Source organism: Scardinius erythrophthalmus (genome assembly GCF_964197995.2).
Source record: "Scardinius erythrophthalmus genome assembly, chromosome: 19".
NCBI classification, from domain to species: domain Eukaryota; kingdom Metazoa; phylum Chordata; class Actinopteri; order Cypriniformes; family Leuciscidae; genus Scardinius; species Scardinius erythrophthalmus.
In genome coordinates, this window is record NC_138239.1 from 5,395,742 (window position 1) to 5,419,557 (window position 23,816).

General features: G+C 37.3%; 1 protein-coding gene across 1 annotated transcript in view; it reads right to left on the reverse strand.

The window, feature by feature from the left end:
* alk (ALK receptor tyrosine kinase) overlaps window positions 1-22,966 on the reverse strand; it is a gene marked incomplete at both ends in the record, with an annotated part of 458,249 nt that extends 435,283 nt beyond the window's left edge. Inside the window, one exon of the mRNA XM_081393742.1 lies at window positions 22,246-22,966. Coding sequence (XP_081249868.1) covers window positions 22,246-22,966 — 721 coding nt within the window. The remainder of the gene's footprint in view (window positions 1-22,245) is intronic.
* Between the last annotated feature and the right edge of the window lie 850 nt (window positions 22,967-23,816).

Consider the following 23,816-nt stretch of genomic DNA (forward strand, 5'->3'; position numbering starts at 1 on the left):
ATTTCACAACTATCACTTTAATAACATTACTAACAGTAAATTTTGTACTTTGCAGGGATCTCGGTAAGCTGAAATACAAGTTTGACCAAGAATAAAAATCCTCCTGTAGACCTGAAAATCATTGAAGTGCCTGGACCATCCACCAGAAAAGAGGAAAAACAAACGGAAAACGATGCTGTACCTTTTCACTTTTCCAACTCTTTAAGTACCTCACACCAACTTGGTCCCATAGTGACTTTTTTGACCACAAACGAAATTGCTGATTGTGTGAATTCATATTGAAATGACTGAATTCACCAGTGAACATTCACAGAACAACAGATCATTTTACTGTACCTTAACTCTGTTTCGGGTCGAAGCCTCTACTTCTACTTCCTCTATCTTGTTTCATGAGAATACTCAACAACCATTTATGAACACTGTTGATTCAAGTCACACATTTAAGCTTTTCAAAAGCCATAGTGTACATTACAGTCTCCAGTCTAATGGCATCCCAGACTTAAACATTTTATGATTCAAAATAGCTGAATAACTAACCATCTGAGATTTCGGTATAGAGATAAAGGTTACAGCACAATTAGTGTATATTAGCACTGTTGTTTGTTTTTGGCATCTGATAGAGCTTTTGGACTTGGAAACAGTGATGTTAGACTAACCATCGGACTGAAACACAAATGTTTTAAAGTTAAGTATGATGGACATTTTTAATTAGTTCAAATGTAATTTTTTTACATTGATTTATTTAGTGGAACATATGTGTTTCCATGCATTTTGTTGAGATGTCTTTTCTTGTTTATCTATTGTATATACATGGTTGATTATTCATGTTGCTTATGTATTACACTATTTTTTTGTGTAGTCATTGATATTAATCTGTAGTTAGCTTTTTTCCCCATGTGCATGGAAGTGTATGTATAAAAATGAATATCAAATATGTAATAAACAATTCTTATTTTGTATTTGGCTCAATTTGTTTATTATAATAGATGTCAAAGGTAACCATAGTAACAACATGAAATTAAATATTAAAAAAAATGAAATTTGGTTCCTGGAGGCACCCAAAGTGGTTCCACACAGTGCCTAATATAAGAGTTCCTCTGGAAACCTGTGTGGTTCCTCAGAGAACCGCCCCTTTTTAAAGGGTGCCTAGAGGATCTACAGGTGGTTCCGCCGGTGTGGCAAAGTGAAGAACCCCAAAAGGTTCCTCCAGGCACCTTTTATTTTTACAGTGTGGATGACCAATATTTGAGTTTGACGACTAATGGCATCCGTTTGTTTGTCTTCATTGCAGTATTCCTCTCTTGCTTTTGCAGTAGTCATGCTATTAACCAGAAATGATGGTCTTTCTTTTTACCTCTGCTGTCCCGGGAGTTTTTGTTTGCTCTTTAGCACCACAAAGGCCTTCTTAAAGCGTTATTTTAAAGCATTTCACTTTGAAAGCTTTTTCACGACCTGGCCTGAGGACCCGTCCTTGTCGACACAGAGAGCTGGTAGTTCTTTGGGGTCTCACTCATTGTTTCTGACAGAATCGCCTGGCAAATGGAGAAGTGCCTCCCCTAAGCCCAGGGCACACATAAAAGAGCGTGATTGGGGGAAAATGGTTGCCACCACGTCTTTTTCCAGCAAAGGCAATAAAGTCAATACAATCAATCTCTAATGGCCCCTTCCCCTGTGATGGTCTCTGTTTAATCAGAGTAAGAGTGGGAGGTAGCCTCCCTGTTCCACTGCCGCCATTAATTCTGCTTCTCCCATCTGTTTGTTTGTTTTTTTATGGCTTCTCCAGCAGGCGGCTGACATTCATCAGCCGTCTGATTGAGCCCTGCTCAATACTAAAGCAGTAAAGCCGGGGGGAGATGGATGACTCGCGGCCCGCTTCATCACCACTCAAGGCAAGCCAAGCGCATCTTCAACGGGGACCCTCGGTCATCCACGTCCTGACCCACATTTATTACGAGCTATAGCGGAGCTCCAATGGGCCGAACATGTGAAGACCTCTTGATCTCTTCTAATCCTGTCCTGAAGTGCTTACTCATGAGTGATGGTGCCGACTCTTCAACTTGAAGCCTGTGATAGACCCTTGGGTACCTGGCTTTGGCTCAGTGGGTAGGAGAGAGCCATCAAGTGGCCACAAATGGGTAGATCAAAGAAGCTCTAAGGCTGCCAGCTTTTGAAGAGCTGTTTCCTTCACTCATTAAATGTGGTCCTCCTCTTTACAGCCTGCCAAAGCCTGGACCTGGCTATGTCCATATGTGGTCCATCACCCAAAACAAAGCCCTATAATCTGGATGAGCGATCCTGGCTATTAAAGAATAGTTCATTGCAAAAAAAGAATTCTGTCATCATATACTTAATCACCAGATTATTTTGAGAATATCCTTGGACATTTTTCCATATAATGAAATGGAACATTTTGTCAAACCCCAAAATAATAAAAAATCATCATAAAAGTGATTCTCAATAAGTTATATTTTAAGTCTTCTGAATTCATACGACAACTTTGTGCCAGAAGTTGAAAATGAAATTTCAATGATCCTCTTTGACTGGCTCATTGACTTATTGTTCAATCTCAAATTGAACTTGAGAACTAGTCCAATTCATAAACAAATCATTCAAAACAAAGTTTTGTGATCTGACTCAACTGATTCTTTAAAATACTTGACTCAAAAGAATGATTTGTTCAAGAATTAGACAGCATTGCTTCTCAGTATTCATGGAGGCGCCAAGGAAAGCTATAGTAGATGGAATAAATAATTTTATGAAACTTTATGGAGCTTTTAGAATATTTTGGACCATGACAGCCCAGATTTCATTTACTTCATTATCTCCCGGTTGCACAACAAGGCTTAAGCCCAGTCCCAGACTAAAATGCACGTTTGAGCTGTTTTAACTGAAAGCAACTTGTCATTGTTTTGTGTCAAGTTGCACACCAGTAAAAGGAACTTTTATAAAAGCTACTTAAATGTCCTAATTAAACTAAGGCCTAAACCTGGCTTAATCTAAGCCCTGTCTGTGAAACAAGGCCTTTATGAAAAAGAGTAGCTTGCATATTTAAAAAAAACAAAAACATTTGCACATACCTCTTACTGTTTCCTCTAAGTATTCTACGATTTGGGTGTTATACCTGGAATTGCATTTTCTTGGATAAACACAAAAATATTTTTCAGACAACTGTGATCCACACCTAGATTTATTATCTCTATTGCCTCTGAGTTAGAAACAAAATGCTGTTTTCCAGGTCCATATGAAATGAATAAAAACATTTACTGCCCCAAAACCTTGACAACTTAATACAGCATTTAAATGCAAACGGATCCTGCCCTACAGCCTGAGTATATGGCATGTCATTTATTCGTTCCGAGCACAAACTAGAGCTAATTTAGCAACTTGGATTTAAGATTCAGTCAGAGAGAAGCGCATTTATTTCTTTTTGGGTGGTGGTTATTTATTCCATGATTCATGACATTAAATCCCTATGGAATGACAGCAGAAAAAGAAAGACTAAATCGAGGAAGGAAAACAGATAGGATAAAATTAATGCTAGACTTTCTGTCACAGTTTTTTTTTTTTTTTTTTTTTTTTTTTTTACAAATCTGCCATGTCTGTCAGAAAGGGCATTTGTCACACAATGTTCACAAGTTTTGCTTCAGTCTGATTTCAAGTAAAATGACATAAAACAGACTTATTCTGCACTTCAAATTAATATTTAAAATAAGCAAAACTTTGAACAACTATAAAGATTGTTGCCAAGCGAATGAAAGAGACCAGAACGTACTGCCCTGTCCCCTTGCCATTGCCCTGTTCACTTCTACACTTCCTGAATGACCAGAGGCAAACGTTTGAAAAAGAAAAATGAGCAAAAACTCTGGGGTGAAAGCCAAGTCAGTGGTCTTTCAAGGAAGGTCATTTTAATGTCACTGAGCTGGGAGTTATCCAGCGTGATCGGTTACACTTTCTTGCCTCTGTACTGATGTGTCAGCTCAAAGTGATCCAGATCACCTAGAACTGATGAACTGAGTTGATGTAAATGGCTGTGAATCCTAGCCAAGTCTTTGTGGTGTGAGCAAGCCCTAACTTCGCTTACATAACCAGTATCACTTAAGAACCAAGTCAGTTCACTCAGCGGCCATTTTGGTAACACCCCCAGGCAGCTATTTGTGGTCATGCAAGAGCAGATCCTGAATGAGAAAATGGGACTGATATCTCTAAAGCCAACCCCTGGAACGTGATGATTTCAACAGCGGGGGAACAACCAAATCCTCAAATATAATCAATATAAGCAGCTTTGTTTTTAACTGAATTAAGGAGGATTGTTTCCTATACACTCTTGAATGGTTTCACCACTACTGCAACTACATTTACTTACAATATTAGCTTTTCACCACAGAGAGGAGTGTCAAATATGGTTTAATTTAAAAAAAAGTGTAATATAATTATGTATTTACACAAGTTTGAATTGCAAATCTGCATCATGTTTGTTACCTCAATTCAAATTTAATTTAAATTCAAGAATTGAATTGGAATTTAAAAGGAATTTTCAATTCAGTTGTGAATGATGGACAAACCTGGGCGACTTACTCTAAGCTGAGACTACAGATGCTATATTTATCAGTATTGTTTTCTCTCATTCACATATGCATGGTCTGTCTCCAGCACTTACAATATCTCTTGTATAGTTAAGCAAAAATATAGGAAGCAATGAGACCTTGAAATTATGTTCTGTTTGTTTCGCCAAATAACAGCAGCGACTGACTCAAGAAAAAAGAAAGCAATTTGTCTTGGAACTCTTCCCCAAATCCCAAATCAAAATGAGATTCTAGAAGACAAGAGTGGTGGAAAATAAGCAGACGCCTGTAATGATTGATGGTGCCTGTGTGACATGCAAAGTCCGCAGTGTTTCTCGGCAGTCCCCAATTTTGCGCTTCCGTATTTCAGCCGGAATAATCTGTGCTCTCAAGTGTACGGCGCAAGCCTTGCTCTGAATTTTAACCGCCAATTAGAGAAGTTCTGACTTTGTCAAACTTTGATGCCTTTCTCCTTGAGACTCTCTTTTTTCATTCAGAGCTTCAGCAGTGGATGAAAAGTAGGGTGAAGATAAGCTCTCCATAAGAAGAGGTATCAGAGCACAGGACAGTTAGGATTGGCACTCGGCATTCAGTTCTAGTGACCTGTCTCAAAGAAGAGCTAGGGCTCTCACCGAGCGGCTCCACGCTGCTGAGCACGTAGATGTGTGTGGTGTGTGGTGTGTGGTGTGAGCTGAGGTGATAAGCCCCAAGCTCCATCTTGTTTTGACTGTACCGTCTCTTTAGCATGAGACTCTCTCCTGAGTCATAAGTGCCACTGGTTTCTTCGGGTTAGCTGCAGTGGATGATGTGAAAATTGTCTCCTGCCGTGTTCGGCACCTACAGGCATTATTTAATGGTGCATTACTTCACATCCTATTAAAGATTTAGTTGGTAACACTTAATTTTAAGGTTACATAGTTACACGTTACTACATGTACTTACTATAGTAATAAATGATGCATGATTACAAGTAACTAACCCTAAACAAAACCTACCATAACTCTACAGTAAGTAAATGCAGTTAATTAATATTACTCAGTGCTTATTTGTTTTTATATTTTATATTTTACGTTGTATGGGTCAAAATGATCAATTTTTCTTTTATGCCAAAAATCATTAGGATATTAAGTAAAGATCATGTTCCATGAAGATATTTGGTAAATTTCCTACAGTAAATATATAAAACATTTATTTTTGTGAGTGAATGCAGCACAATCGCGAACATAAATGGACAACTTTAAAGGAGATTTTCTCAATGTTTTGATTTTTTTTGCACCCACAGAGTCCAGATTTTGGCAGATCTCAGCCAAATATTGTCCTATCCTAACAAACCATACGTCAATGGAAAGCTTATTTATTCAGCTTTCAGATGATGTATACATCTCAATTTCAGACAATTGACCCATGTGACTGGTTTTGTGATCCAGGGTTACATTTGAGTAAGTACAATGTAACTACATTACCTTAAAATAAAGTGTAACTGTTTAGTTTACAATTTGTTTAAAAAAATACAATGTACTCATGCTCACTCACTTTGAACTCATCGAACAGAATCTGGAAAAAATACATATACTTTGGACCAACTTATGGACCAACTTTTTGATCAAAAATACTCTCATTTGTTATAGCCAAATTTATTACATTTTCTCAAGGTGTATTTATGGTTTGGTTTTATGAATTAATCAAAAATAGGCCAAAACATTCATACAAAGTAAAAATATTATTTATTATAAAGACCATAGAGCAAAACAATGTGTTGTATTTACATGATTAAATCCAGTTAATCCAACACACTTCTTTCCCCACTTGAATCAATGAAGTAAAACAAACATAATTTGTTCATGTAACTTCAACATCATTATAATAAATAATTCTTAAGTGACCAAAATAAGTAGTCTCAAAGTGATTTTATATGGTTCCCTATTTGTATTATTTGAATAGAAACACATTTTTTGTTGTGTAGATGACAAATAATATTATAGGTAAATTGGACCATCTGTGTTTTACTACTTTTGCAGTGTACTGTATTTAATACATGTATTTTATTTAGACACAACCATGTAGGTCAATATAATATTTTATTTGTTTTGTTGTTTTTTTGGCTTTTTACAGCTTAATTTCACCATAAAAACTAAATTTGCTTTAATATAAAAATTAAAATTTCAGTAAAAACTGTTAACAGCACTGAATAATAACCCACATTTCAGTCTGTTCTTCCAATCCATTCATCCATTATCCATTGCGACCAGATTGAGTCAGTGAGTTGAATTCTAGAACCAGATCCGTGAGATTCATGAATCAATCAAGAGATGTGTTTCCTGTACAACAATGTAACTCACTGCTTAAATACCATAGAACAATGCGTCACTGGAGAAATTAGTTAGCTAGTCACGACTAACTTTGTTGCACATCTGTTGTTCAATCCACATTGGTTCAACAATATGCCTAGAAGTATGCAGGTGGATACAATTTGCTGCAAGATCAAATTAATATCAAGATTATTGCTGTAAATAGCAAACATCTGAGGACTTCTTCGCTATTTTTTTAAATCATGTCGCATTGTTTGCAAATGTTTGAGTCAATGGCAGGTTATTTTTGTGTCAATCTCTGCATGTTGTTTGAGAATGTTCGTTTGAACTATGCTTTCAGGAAACACTGAATTTTTTAATGCTGCTGACAACGGAGCTTGTGACTACAGTTGGTTAATGATGCTTCTGGGAAAAACCACAGGTTGGTTCTGTAAAGCACATCAACAGATTTATTGAAAAGATCACACTGTAAATAATGAATCATTTATGACTTGCTATTTCTCTCATTATTCTCATGAAAGTGCCACTGGGAGGCGGATTTTCAGCAAATAACTCTGTTCCCCACATGCATCTCTCAAATGGTTTCAGAAGACTTGAAATTTAGTTCAAGAATAGTTATGGACTTTTATTATATTACTACATTTTATTATTGTTATTTTTATTTGTTGTCATTTTAGAGCTTGAACACCTTTTGTGTGAGTAAATGGTAAATAGTAAAAAGTAAATAGTGACAAATCAGTTTTTTGGGGGTTTGTTTCCTCATTTTACAATGTTTGACATAAGTTAAGAACAGTATGAATGATAGGGAAGGATTATGGCATCTGCTGGTTACATGGGGGTTTATTAAACAAATGAACAGCACGGGGCCTTATCGGTGTGAAGTTAAATGTGGAGACGTAAAGAGGGGCCAGCCGTTTGTAAAGGTTAAACCAACAGCATTCAGAAACACACGTCACTCTCATGACAGTTAATCATAACAGGTTCTTGGTCTTAATGCCACATGCTGATCCAACCCACATTTTACATTTCTCCGAGCTCCAACCTCTCTATTGACGTACTAATTCACTGCCAGCATTGTGAAAGGGGACCTAGCGCTCTCCTTGACTATAAAGGGATAATACACAGAGAAATTTCAATTCTGTCATACTCAACCTCTGGTCACTGTCTACCTTCATCGTACGGAAAAGAGCAGACTTGACATTCTGTAGGATATTTCCTTTGTTTTTCACAGTAGAAATAATACATTAAAATGACTTCAATAGTTGACTTCTCGGATGAGATATTTTAAATATTTGATATTTTTGGGGGGGCACATGTCAGGGTGATTCAACTGTCCTGATATCATAATAAAGAAAAAAAAGTTTTAAGTCCCAATCATTTTTTTTCCCTTAAAACTCATCTTTGATCACCAAAATGACATATTTAAACGTTATTTCCTAGAAAAAAAAAATTTGTCATGCCTTAAAATAGCTTGAATGTAACTCTACACCCTTGCCTCATTTAGTATAAGTGGTTCTATGAATATGCAAATGAGCCCCGCCTCCACTCACAGCAGCTCAGAGATCCACTAGTTGACGATCACACGTTGACCTTATTACAAGGTAGTTTGTGACGTCAGAAAAACACCAGCGATTTCAAACCGTGTTTTTGAGACTGTCTTTGGTTCACTGCAGTTTTAAGGAGAAAATACTCAGCAATGGTGTCAACTTATGTTTTTTCACATGATTTGTCTTATAACATATTACTAACATCACATAGACACAAACAACATTAAAAGCTTGATTCTCACCATAGGGGGACTTTAAAAGAATGTAATTCTATTGGCACAAACTTTTATAATCATTTCTTAGAAGAAACATTTCAACAAAACCACTGAATGCACTATTCCTAACTTACTTTATTTTAGTTTTTTGAGATAAGTACATAGTGGTTACCTAATATAAAGTGAGATCATATTTTCATTATTAATTTAACCATTAATAATTGTGTACACTATGCATTCAGGGTGTAAAGAAAATGGTGTTCATTTTCATTTAATGGTTATCCCACATGACATTTTTATCCACATTAAACCACATAAGGGGACACATGACTTTTATCAGTCATTAAACCACATAAGGGTGAGTATATTACGACAGATTTCATTTTTGGGTGAACTAAAGGGGCGGTCACACTACACATTTCGTTCCATTGACCTCTATTCATGCACATGCGAATGCATCAGACTGTAAACGCAAGCTCATGTGAAAGGTTTCCCATTTTGCTATTCAAGTTCGAGTCTGATGAACTCTGACCTGCGAGTTCGCATTCGCATTCGTGGAGACGTGTGACAGAAAATCTATACGTCATGGAGTGACCGCTTGGCTGAATTAAAAGAATGCATATTTTTGCAGTAAAGTCGAGTAGATTGTATATTTTTACATTTTGAATGTACTATTGTTATGTTATGTTGAATTCATGTTATAAAAAAGAGTGTGTGACATCATATCACAACCTTTACAGAGTCCATAGAAATTGAGTAGTCAAAGTCTAGCGTGACCGCAGATTAATTCTGCTGTGCAAATTATGAGCTGAAAATGTTACATGCACACATAAAAAACATGAACGCATAAATACAAGACCCTGCCAGAAGGACCTCTGAAGCTGCAATTTTCCTATGCCTGTCAAGACAATAAGAAAATGCCAACTACAAATCCATCAAAAAGCAGAAGAAAAAACGCAGGCTAAGAAGAAGCAAGGCAAATCAGTGCGTAATCCTTTGGCGTCATGTGCACTACATCCTGAACTTGGCTCTAATGCTATACACTAAAAGGAACCACTTGGCCCACTCCAAGCATACAAATCAATTACTTACACATGCATCTCGGCAATAACCGAAGCCAAACAGATATAAAATAACAGCTTGTTCCATTCCCATTCAGAGTCTGACTCGTATCTCTTCTGGATTAGAATTGCACTGGCAGTTGATGTCCCGTGGTGGATGTCATTTTACTGCAGATTTGCCTTAAGTCAGCACTAATTCTTTATCTTTCAGTCTCTTCTCTTCACAGCTCACTCCCTTGCTCTTTGTCTCATTCGGGGTTGAGCTGGATCAGAAGCTGTCAAGAAAGATATCCACTCGACATGCCCGTCACATAGAAATGAGATTAAGCGTGGCTGTTTCTAACATCTAGAGTCTGACACCCAACCTGTGCCTGAAGGACCCAACAAGCCGTCTGGTCTAAGGCTAGTTTTGAGTTTGCATCAGTAACATTTTGACACATACTCTGTAAAAAATGGTAACTTGCAATTGAGCTACCTGATATAACGGATTAAAAAAAAAAAGTTGTGTTGGTTTAAATCAAACCCTAACGCTCAAAATAATTAATTGTTTTGAGTAGGACAAACTTAAATTAAACTAATTAGTTCAGTCAAATTAACTTTTATGAGTATTTAGCACTTTCTTTTTCTTTCAAGTTCACAGAACTGATATATTTTAAGAAAACTGAACTGTTTCATTGTTTTGAGTTTTATGAAATGATTTATTTTAATTTAAACAAACTTAAGTTTAACTGAAACGGCTGGGATGTCTATTTCCCAGCATGCTTTGCCGATGGCACTTCAATGGGAGAGTAAATGCTAAAATTAAGTGTAATATAATGGTTTTTTTTTTTTTGTTTTTTTTTTTTGTGCAAGATTAATGTTAAGTGGGAGATTGAGTATTGATTAATGTTTTGTTATGCTAATTTAGAAGAATTTCTGTTAATGTTGGTTTTAGGATAGTTACCATCATGGTGACAAGTGGTGCATGCGGCTTGATTTGAGAGCAAATAAAACCTTTATATTGTTGCACTCATGCAGCAAGTGCCGTATAACATACTATTGTTAGCATGATAACATAATAGTATGTTAGCAAACTAGTTTGTTAAAACTATAAGTTAATACTAATGAAAGTGTTCACATTGAGATTACATGAAGGTTTTAAGTTAAATGTATGAAATAGTGTACTCTGATTTTAATTGTTCTTAACTTGAAATGTAAGTACAAACTTAAAATCTGCCAGTTCTGCTTACTTAAACTTTTAATTTCAAAACTTAAAAAAATTGAGGCAATCGATTACCTTAAATTTTTTGAGTTTTGCTAACTTATTCGGGTTTACAGGTGGATAACATCACTGAAGTCTATTTTTGACTTGAATAAAAACAGTTCATTTAGATGTCATCATTTTTTCCCCCGGTGTGTACATGGTCCTTCATATTTAATCAGAGCTATGAGAATCTCTTGTTGAAGAAATAAGGAGCAATTTAAAAAATAAGGAGGTCAGGTTAAGTTCAGTCCTAAATTATTTAACATTGTCATTCACCTCAGGTCAGATTCTCAGGTTTTGTTTATGGCCGTGTTCAGGCTTGAATTACATATGTATATAGACTAATCTGTTTCCCTTTATTTTGATGGTCCCTGTAACACATTCTGTTGACAATACGTTACACCTACATGTCTACTAACTGTCATTAGAGGGTTAAAATAAGTTGACATGTACTTGAAAAGTTACTTATAGTCAGTAGAATGTCTGTTGGGAGACTATCACAATAAAATGTTAGCAGATATTAAGTAGACAGTCTATTGATACTCTAATAAGTATAAGTTGACATCTAGTTGCATACAGTTACTTATAGTCAAAAGAATGTTAAAAGGGACCATCAAAATAAAGTGTTACCGACTAATCTAACATTATATTCATAAATGATTCATCTACAGAAATGTATGGATCAATCAACAATTAATGTTGTGTAAAGAGTCCTGAAATGGTCGTTTTTGCTTTTTTACTTTATGAAACAGCACACGTCAAGTGGAACCTTAAGTTTAAAGGCTTACTGTCAAAGTGCTGGTCTAATCTCGTTTTTCTCTGAAAGTCTCGAAGGCTGAACTTCAATAATTCTGTGTTGCATCATCTGCCAAGTTACTAAACTTGCTTCCGTGTTTGGAATTGTAGCTTTCTCATGTAACCCAGAACACACTGCAAGTTGCTCTTAGTGAGCCATTATATAGTAAAGCCACTGACATCACTTGACATGTGCAGTTTTCTGTCCAGTGTTGACATGTTTCCTATTGAAAAGGAGGTTTGGGTGGGACATAACATTATTTAATTTTTTTTAAATAATTAAAAAAATTAGTTTAAGTTATGTCATAGCTACTTTGTTACTTGCTAGTCAGTTAAATGTTTAAATCAGGGCCATAACCAACATATATATGGAGGAGGACATATATATGCCCCCCCCCCCCCCCCCCCCATAATAAGAAATGGTAAAATGACCTAGAATTTCCTTCACTGTTCTATTTTTTTTTAAGCTTCATAAAAACATTTCAAAACATGGTTACAGCCTTGGTTTAAATGTGTATATCTATACTTAACATGAACTAAAAGTCAAAATTCTAATTGTGAATTCAAAGGGGCCTTTAAAAGCTCAGAGTTCATAGTACACAAAGACTAAAAGAGAGTTGCATTGTGTTTGATGGTGGTCTCAAAACGTGAACAATGGTTTTAAACACTGAACAAAGTTTTTTTACATTTTGCATGTAAAAAACAACAAAGTTTTAAATATCCCAGTTTGTATATCAAAGAGTTTGAGAAATGTTAAGAGTTTTAGGAATGTTATGAAGCTTTACACTCACACAAATTTCAAAGAATGAGTTTCAGAACCATCTCTTTTGAGGTTATTTATTCTGAGGTCTTAGTGCAACACTTGCCTCTGGCATTCAGTAAACCCTTGACACTTCATCCCTCACGCAGCTCTTTATGGCTCAAAGTCTCATTTTGTTCAAAATGTTTTTGCTTTAACAAGTTTTCGTATGAGGTTTGTCAGTTGTAATAACTTTCAGCATGATTACAAGTTGCATCACTATGACCAACCAATCAGAAATAACCTCAAGGCTAAATTCCCCTGAAATTATAGTGGACATATGACGACAAGTGCAGAAATTCAAGAAATAGTTGGAACTTTTTTTCATTTAATGATATAGGAATCATATATAAAAAAAAAAGAGCAAGTAAATTAAAATGGCATCATGATACCAGAGTTTTTTAAAGGGAATTTTAAAGTTTCCTCTTACAAAATGGTACTGCTAAGGTTGAGTAACACTACCGTGTACAAACCATTATAGTTGTTACTAGTCTTGATGTTGATATATAATAATAATATTATTATTATTATGAATAATAATAATAAATGACAACACATACTAGGACTAGGCAGTAAATACTTTGAATTGGTAGAAATGTGTCAACCATAAGAGATTTTACTGTAGAGGAAAATGTATTTCTGCTGCTTTCAATGGGTAGGATCACTTTACATTATTTGCATGTTAGAAGTTCGAAAAACGAATAAACATTAAAACACAGAATGGAACGAGTCAAGATGAGGAAAAAAAAACTTGTTATTAAGGGGTTTTGTTAAACACAGTTGTTGCCAAGCAACATCACAGCATTTCACATTAAAATAGAAGGTAACACTTTATCATGCAGCTGATGTGAATCATAAAGTCGCAAGTGTGTGCATATCAGCAACTATCAAATCATTATTTTTAATAGCAAAAGTACTGTGATATATACTGTATATGATATAAATTTACTCAAACCATGTTTTGGTCTAATCCATTTATTTTGAGTTTCTAACATGTTGTCTATATCTCAAAACGTTTCAGTTGTAGAGGCATAATCATGAGTTATTTCCATTCTCTTGTCACTTGTCGAGTTTTCCAATAATGAGGAAGATATTCTTCCCTTTTGGCCTTGTTAAAATCTATCACCATGGTTATTGTAACTAGAAGAATGTTACTATTGTCAAAAAAAAATCATCCACGCTCCACTGCAGTTTGGCTAATTATAATTCTAGTTTATAAAATCAAGTCCTTTAAAAAAGCATGCATAATTATCAAAACTTGCCTAAAAGTGCTGTGTGCCTAATTGAGTTATATAGGAAGTATAACACATGCACATAATCACCTTATCCTTATATAAGAGCACTGCACTATCAGTGAGGTCATTTAGTGTTGAGTGATACTTGATTGCACTCTGCATTCCAATGAGAAGTGTGCTGATACCTACTTATAATGCAGCAACATTGCACTAGAGGCTCTAAAATCACCTTATAGCCACATCAAACGCTATGTTCTTCTACACACATGTACACACTCAAGTAGTTGCTTAATGAAGTCTCGGAGAGAGCACAGGATTTCACTCAATATGCCTTTTCCTGTTTGGTTTCAAGCTGCACAAAGATGTCCATGAAACACATGCACAAAGCAATTAATCAAAAACTCATGAGTTTGGGGAAATACAGTATATGTAACATTTACAACTAGAATGTGTGTTTACATCAGCCACCGAGTACGAGAACAATGCCAAATCCAGCTTTAATTCTCCCAAAGAACTTTTAAAACCATCTGAAGTCATCAAAGATGCCTTGCAAATAATTCTTGAAATAACTAATCATGAATGATATTATCTGCTATTAATTACGACAATGAAATGTTTCAATGTTTATTCAAGCATCTTCTCTTGCATATGGTCAAGAGTAACAAGGTCTCTAATAGAGAGCTGCCGGGATGAAGTATTTTTGTAAGCATCGCCTTGGTCCTCTCAACAAAAACCCAATCGGATTTATCCATTGGCTTTTTGAATTGTTAAAGAAAATAAGTTCTGTGACCAACAAAAGATTATGATTCTTACATGGTTTGTTCCTCATGATATCCTTCACAAATGAACACAACTATTTTTTTAAATACAATCGCAGAAGTAAAAAGCTTAACGTAGGTTATAATCTAACTACACCACGGTCACATGACTTCAACGTTACCATCACTAAGCTTCCGACAACTCCTTCAGTATTTTTTTAAAAAGCATTTTCCCTTAAAGTTTGAGTTAGAATAGTTTGCAGAAGATTGTTAGAATAGAGCATGTGTAATCCCCCTGGTTCTACTCGTACCGCTCCGAGCGGGATTCGAACCGGCGTTTTCGACAGGTGCGCTAACAAGAACGCTAAAGACCACAGGCTCTAGTGTCAGTCCCTAGAGCACCTCTTGAGGCCAGGGGAGTGAGGTTTACTCGCACAGCTCTTACTATCTGGCCTCTGTTACACATGATTATAAACATAATAATAAGGCTGTGAAAGTGGAATAGTGAGTAGATGAGTTTATCTGTTCAGTGTGATCCCTGACAAACTCTGTAATCCCATCACTTGTTAGCAACCACCTTTTACAAGACGGTGGACCTTTTACATATGTTGTAGAATAAAACTTAATATTGAGTTTGTGTTAACCACAGACCTTATTTCAGGCAATCAACCAAAAAAAAAACATTGATTTTGGGACAATGGAGCCAGATGAGCTATAATGCTAACTGCTATTTCCAGGTTTTGGTCTACAAAACATCATCCCTCAGCACTCTATATAGTGAAGAATAACCCCAGAAGTCCCATTGCCCATGCCTAAGCTATATACATTTTGCCATCAGTGGAGGCCATTTGCAGATGGCCCTTCCGAGTGAACCAGTGCACATTAGCATTAGAGATAGATGGTGGCAGGTTAAAAGGGCAGCTCATTAAGATGCATAGATTTTTATCTATCTGCATGGCTAGCTGAGCCAAACACTGAAGTCCTTAAAGATGGATCCTTTTAAATTGAAAGCAACTATAACTGAAATTTTACACAGGCCCAATGTTCCTCTCGGGAACAGAATGGGAATTTGGTCTGTAAAATAAATGTAATATCAGAAGAAAAAGAAAAAAATTCATCAGCTTACTAGGTGCAGTCATGCAAAACATCTGTTTGTTGTGGCTATTGTGAGTGTTTCTTCAAGTTGAGAGAACATATTCACACTTCAGTTGAGTGTTCACAAGTACTATGTGTGGAATCAAATGAGTGAAAATAGTAGCTGAGGGCCTTAGTGATCATCTTACACCGTTAGTTCCAAATTACTTGGTTCAAGTAAAAAAAAACAAAAAAAAAACAATGCACTATAGGCGCTGTGGTTTGGTATTCAACTTCCTTTGCCAGTCTTGGAAAGGGCCTGAGGCAGTCTAAGGTCCTGGCCAATGATTTAGCGATACACATTTGAAACTTTTGTTGTGGACAAACTTTTTTTGCAATTGAAATTAAGAAAACATTTCACAATACACCTACAGTGACCTTGACACTCAAATACTGCTCCACATACTTTGGACTTTAAGATCAGTTTCTGATCAGTGAAACAGTGAAACAATGCTCTTGGTTGTAAACAGGTGCACCTCCAGTTCATTGATTATAGAAAATACATCAACAATGAACCCCTGTGTCATTTGACACCTTATTGATTTTCCCATGAGTGTTTGATTGATACAAGCTTGAAAAGTCAAGAGGCAATTGATTCTCACTTACTTCAATGCAGTATTCTATTATTAGAGGATGCCTAGATGCTCCATGCGTGTCGAGAACTTGATCTCAGTCTGGCGAGACGGCACAGACGACACACAAACGCCTACAAACGTAAAGCCTTTGACTGCACTGGAATTCAACGCCTTCTGTTAAACTATAAACCAAAAGCGCCTTTCAATGTAACATCAGTTTTCAAGCAACCCTGTGAAAGAACTTCAACCAAATCCAAAAACAACATATCCTTAAAGGTGAGCAAGGCTCCTGTGAGAACACTAACCATGCTTCAAAGCAAAATCTGCATTAAATCTCTGTGTGGGGGAGCAGGTGAGCATGAAGACATTGAAATCTATGACTTTCAAGTATGTTATTTAGATGACAATAGATCCAATTTTGGAGCAGGTCTGTCTGAAAAAATTTTAAGTCTTAAATATATAACCTACGGCTACAGACTTCTATGCATAGTGAATATGCTAATCTCCCCAAATTGCTGTTTTGCTGTAATCTGTATAATTAGCACTGTTTGCTCAATTGATGTTGACATTGAGGGAAATAAAAACACACTGACAAAAATTGCATTCTCCTAATTGTTTTCATCAAGGCACCATTTTCTCTGTAAGTCTTTCATATGCAGAGATAATAGGCTTATGTGTCTCAAACAAATCCTGGAACGCATGTCCTAAGCCATTCATGATGCTCAACGCTCAAAAGTCAAGGCCGCCTCTGAAATACTGGTCAAAATAAGCCTGCCAATACAATAGGCTAAAAGCTGCTATTAACCAAAATGTGGTGATGAGGACCATTTAAATAATCCTAGCTACTCCACGCTAGTCCTGTGTAGGGATGGGAATAGAAAATCGTTTCCAATTCTGGAATCGGACACTTAAGGTCAGGAATCGGATACTTGTTTCAATTCTGCTTATCAATTCATGTGTGCGCATTTTAATGTGGTTTTAAATCATTCAAGCGCAAGAAGACACAAAAGAGAACTCTCATAGTGCACTGATACTGAATTGAGTTCTCTTTCGTGCCTTCTTGCGCTTGAACGGACAATTAGAGATTTGCGGAAGTTCAGAATGAGAGGGTTTTGCAGCTTAGAGTGATTAAATTGCCTTTTTGAACTGGGATAGAAGTTTTAAGATGTCAACAAAGCCTTTTTGCAATTGGAGAATCAAAAGTATTCTATTTAATTCTAATTCTCAAGACAGATTAAAGATTCTGTGAGTAATTTCTGCATCGTTAGCGGCACCAAAAGGTTTCCAAAAAGGTATTGCATTGCTCGGACAAACACCCCAATCTCAGACCATAGGATGACCTAATGTTTCTGTCTCTGGCTGCTCAAAGAAACAGAGCAATGTTGAAAGTGCCACAGAACCACAGTCTTTACACTCTCTAGGGAAATCAATCTGTGAGAATGGCTTACTTAAGTTGCCTCTGCACATTAAACTGAAATTGGAGAAAGTATTCTACCCTCCTGCAAAAATTACAGACATAAACATTGTTGAGAAAGATTAGAGAATCCTTTCCTAGCTGTGTTCTTTCCAGTTTTAGAGATAAACTGTTCCAAGCAGGTGGATTATTGATCTGCTCAACTCAGAGAGAGAAGCACGCTGGTTAAAAGAGGTTTACCGGTAGGGGGCTAAAAACAGTCCAGAACACCCAGTATGAGAATTGAGGTGACTATAAACTGGCATTAAGAGACAACAAGCAGCATAAAGGATTTTTTGTGTGTGTGTGTGTTGTGTTCCACAGAATAATAAAAGGTTGGTTATTACATAGGTTTGGAATGACATGAAGATGAGTGACTGATGACAAAGTGTTTCGATTTTTGGATGAACTGTTCCTTTAAACGAAATCTACAACGAACTAATATTATAAAACAGAAAAAGAGGTAACACTTTATTTTGATGGTACATTTTAGACAGTCTAATAACTATAAGTAACTTTGCAACTACATGTCAACCTAGGTAGAATCTAAGTTTAGGGTTCGGGTTTGTAGAATAAGTTAGCGTTGCAAATTTACTTATAGTCAGTAGAATGTCTGTTGAGGAGCACCAAAATAAAGTGTTAGCAGATATTAAGCAGACAGTCTACTAATACTCTGATGAGGATTAGTTGACATGTAGTTGAGAAGTTACTTGTAGTTAGAATGTGGACCATCAAAACAAAGTGTTACCAAAAAGATCCTCTATTGTGCATATTGATCTATATTCCTACTACTACTACTACTATAAATATTACAACATTGGCTTATTGGAGTGCCTCTACCTACATTTTTGCAAAACTCAAAACAATTTACCTATACTGTACATACAATTCACTGCAGTTTCCAGCAGAAATGAACACTAGGAAGTAAAACACCAACAACTTTTATTCCTTTTCAACACAATTACAGGGGCAGATTATCGATTAATCAAGACTTTTTCTGCACGTTTCCTTGAACTCAAAACACTTTTACTTTAAAACACAAATGTATTTTGATGTTTGCAACACATTACCATCTCCATTTTGATTGGCTTTTCTGGTGTAGTGAATTCACCATTTGCGACGCAGAGCGCAAAGTCCTTTGAAACGTCACGATAAAAGTGCTCAAAGACTTGTAGAAGCAAGCTAAAATGGCATGGTTGCTTCAGCAATGTGTTTTTGTCTCATGCTTGCTTTTGTTAACACTATCGGGTATGTTTAGGGTTTAGTGTAGGTGTATGTTCATTTCAAACTCGAATGAGCATTAGCCATTTAGCGCCACTCACCGGTCATTTCATTTCTGAACTCCCACAATACGTACAACAAATAATGTAATAAAACGTTGCCAGATTTTGTTGCTATTCACATACCACAGAAAGCAAGCTGAGGACAAATGAAGAACATGGAATGGTGTGCTTGTGAAGAGGAAATTTTGATTGCAACGAAGAATGCTGAGAGCAGAAAAGGACAGACAATGTCACAAAGCACCAGGCCTGAGGAGAGAGAGAAATCATAATGACTTTTCTGACCATCAGATGAGAAAGTCTCAGTGGCCTCTGGGAGTCTTGAAGGATTAGACCTGACCACTCCGCAAAAGACAACATGCCTTTGATACTTTTATGATACAGATTATGTGATGTTCGTGGATCATACTTCATCTGCTCAAGACTTTACAGTGAAAGATTCAGATGTTGTACACATACATTTGTGTATGTTTGGAAAGACACTGAAATGCAATCTATGTTTTGACCGTATCTGAAAAGTAAAGCCTTTAATGTATGCATAACTTTAGAGTTTGTGTTTTTACGAATCCTCAGTCTAAGGAGAGGTCGGAGCTGAAATTGCTGGAATTTCTGAGCGGGCATCGCCACAGGTGACCAAGTTCAACGCTCAGACTCTCATTTACAAGTAAATGACCTTTTTAATGGCAAATTTATTTATAAATGGAATCTAGATGGAACTAATGAAAGTCATTTGCACTCTTTCTATTGATGAATTGAATTATCTTTAAAGCTCAACAAGTATGAAACCTCACTGAAACACTGCTGAAACGGTGTTTAAAAATCACACAGAATAAAATAGAATGAGTTCACCGTGTCAAATAAATGATAAATAAATTGATTTCATAATTACTACGATAAAAACAACCTATGAATTCCATGTACATCTGTAAAGTTTTAGTGGTCATCTAAACAAAAACAAACAAAAACCAGATTTCATGATTACTAATTACATCACATTAGTAGTAATATGGCATGATGTGATTTTAAATTCATTTGGGCATTACATAGTATCCTCTTTATGATGGTTTATTCAATATTTAAACCTGAAGAATATCACAGAAAAAGCAAGTTTATGTGATTTTGGCATGATTATAGTTCTTGTAATTTCATAAATAACTCAAGAGCCACTCAAGTCTCTGCGGCTACCGTATCTTCGCTGTAATCAAAGTATGATTGGTATAGAAGATTCCAGACTGACTATAATAATTATTTATTCATGCACCACTTCAAATGCACATAAGGTAACTGTGATTATGCTGAAAACAGCAAAGCACATAGGAAAAAAAAATGCCACCATGGTTTTGTCACGGTGACACCGCTCCGCACACTCGTTCACTCTCCCCGGACTACTGATTCAACGCACCCGCACCTCCTTGTGGACCTGCACGATGTATACCACACACAACCTGCACACCATTGCCTGGTCTCGTCCAACCACGTACAGACTCATCTCTCTTGCTACAACTCCCGTTACCAGCCTGAGACTTACCTGCCTGACTACCCGTCTTCAGTCTTCAGTCGTCTGATCCCGAGCCGTTGTGTGTTCAACCACCTGTATCTGTGATCATCTTACTAAGTCACAGTGCAACTGCTTGAACTTCACATTCACCCTTCCGTCGACCAGTGTTTGTTCCCTGCATCCTATCAATAAACTTTGCATGTACGATCACCTGTCTGTTCTCTTCTGTTGTGTGACAGGTTTCATCGACCTGCTTCTTAAAAGGGACATCTTTGACAGAGAGGGCTGAAGATGGATGCCATAGAATATTTATTACGGTTTTGAATGAGCAAAGAATGAATCAGCCTTGAGTAGCATTATTCACTGATGAAGGGTTTCAGAGATCTTTCGAATCACAATATGTGGGCTGCACCAGAAACTTGAATCCTGCCTACAGAAAAATCACCAAAAATGAGGAAGCTTTCAAGGGAGATGAATGAGAGATGTGAAAAGAATGTGTCAGAATCAAAGACCAAAGACTGTGTGAACAGAGTGTGACATAGGCACTACTATGCTACCTAGCCTTACCAGAAGTGCTATAAAGCAAATAGTATCAAAGCTGTGGGAGTCAGCAAAAAAAAACATCATAAAGTGAAGCAACCTATCTCTTGAGGTCTATGCACTTCATAGTTTTGAGCGTCTCTGAGAACATCCTCTCACGGATTATTTAGGGAAAGAAGTGCCATAAACTGATTTATCAAGAATAATACTTCAAACATCATTGCAAACGTTTAATCAGAAAAACCTCGCTAATGCCAAATTATGAGTGAAAGCCTGCTGTAGTGTTTCCCCAGTGGTCACTCTACTTCGGTCAACACTGAGATTCTCAACACAAAATTCCAATGAGAAAACAGATCAACAGTTTTGGATTTTACAGGAGGGATGGGGCAAGCCATTAAATGGGTTTTGCATCCGTCAGCTTATGCGATTTTGCCCCTTGTGCGTGCAGTGATGCTGTGTAGGCTTTAATGGTGTTGCAGTGCCACCCTTGTGAACAGCCAATGAATTACCAAGACTGATAGCATTGCAACAGTACAAAGGGGGAAGTAACAAATATCAGCATAACCAAATCACAGTGGAAAACTTTTTTGCTGTACACAAACTTTTCTCACTGTTGTATTGTATGCAGGGGATAATGTACAGCCGGTCATTATCGCAACAGGGTGATCAAGATGAGTTGTATGTACTATGATGACATCATCAGGCTTATTACACAGCTAATCAGCATATTTATAAATATGTGGATGTGAAATATTGAATTGAGCTGAAGTTACAGCATTGCATGGGCAATGCAATGGTCATTATTAAGACCGATCTGACTGCAGTGGCAGTAAAAATGAATAGAACTGCTTACTATAACAAGAACTGAGCACAAGTAAGAAATGAACTGTGCATTTAAAAAAAAAAAAAAAAAAAAAAAAAACCTTTATAAATTGTTGAGGGGCCCCCTGGACCTGTGGGCCTCAAAACAGTTTCCACCTTTAACCTTAGCGACAGCTCTGCAACACTGCAAATTAAACTCGGTAACACTTTATTTTAGTGTACTTGTAACACATGCCATATCTATAAATTATCTATAATTACATGCAACTAACTCTAAATCAAACCCCAATCCTAACCTACGTAGCATGTGGTAAATTACTATTACTCAGTAAAATGTTTAATTGCAATGAAACATGGACACCTTAACACAGAGTATAAACTCTATAAACACGGCAATCATCGCAAAGTTGAATTCTTACCACTTGAAGCAATGTGAATGAAGAGGCGGGCGTCCGAAGCTCTGATGGCAGCGGAGTACTCGTCCTCTTTCCCCGGGACCTGCACTTTCCGCTCGGGCATGAGTCGGACCCTGAGCCGGCCTCCCTCCGCCCCCAGCCACCACTCCAAAATCCGCGTTAGGTCCATTTCCAGGAACACAACCGGCGCGTCCTCGTACACATGCAGTCCTCCACATCCCGTTTTAACCATCTCTTCTCCCACCTCCACCACAACTTGATTGGACTTTCGACTGGCGCTGGTCAAACCTAAATTCAAAACTTTCGGCACGGGACGCTTCTGTCGATACGGGAGCTGTCCAGTGCTGGATCCGTTGAGGTTCATCCCGGCCAACTTTACATCAGTCAAACTGGCGATGGTTTTTTGCAACGGAACGCAGCGCATGAGCAAGTTTGCGCGCACCGTGTAACATCCATTAAACGACAGACAGTCTCCGTTAAGCGGGCGCTTTATAAACAGAGCCAAGTAGTAACGTAACAGCGACGGGACGGCGAAATCCACTGAGAGCGTCTTCCTCTTGTTCCGAGAGGTGGAGGTCTGGTTGGAGTCCTTTCTGTCGGTGGCGTTGATGAACGCGGACGTGGGAAAAGTAGTAAGTGCGTCCGCGGTTCTCTGAGAAGCGCACTGCAGCTCGGAAAGAAATGCCGCAGACCAAAGAAAAAAGTAGAGTATCCGTGCGATCATGATTTTAAGCTAAAAAGATCCAATTTTCTTTTGGGTTCTGCTTCACTCCGGCACCCGCACGCTCTCCAAATGGGGTGCTGAAACGGGAAACGAATGGAGAGCTATTCGAGTCTACATGTCTTCTCCTTGTGCATTAAGATGTGCTTGCTTTTATCAAAGCTCTTGAGGTTGCAGTTTAATTCCCGCATATTAAAGAAGAATAATCCACAAAATAATTAATTGGTAGGGTCATTAAATCGCACAAAAAAGATTCGCCTCTCGTGGAGCTTCTTGGTATGCCTAACAAGTTCTCCAGGGCTGCTCAAAGGCTCCTTGTATCTGCATGCAATGCCTCAGAGTCGTTCTGTCAGCAATCCTTTTTTTTTTTTTTTCAGCAGTCGTATTATAACAGATCCTTACACATTTAACATGTCCACTTTTCGATAATTCAACATATTTACACGACAAACTGCGCGCGTTGAAATCAAACACAATCCATGGAATACCGTGTTTCTGCCGATCATAAACACAAGTTTATTTTTATCATACTGTGACTAAGAATACTTTCCGCTTTTTGGACGTGGTCGATCTAAATCGAGCGGGTCTTACCTGCGCAGCCAGTCAAAACGAGGGAGCCTTTTCAGCGCGAGCTGCTCATTTGAGGCTGCAAATGCCGCGCGCGCGCGAGCCCACTGTGCGCGTGCCACCCCGGCGCTCCGGATTTTTTTTTTTTTTTTTTTTTTTTTTTTTTGGGTTGTGAAACTCACTTCTGCATCTCTTTATGACGTCACCAGCAGCAGGACGTTAGACGCGAATATGAGCCCCTTAAAACTACCGTGATTGGTGTCGACACTCGTCACGGCACTCGAAA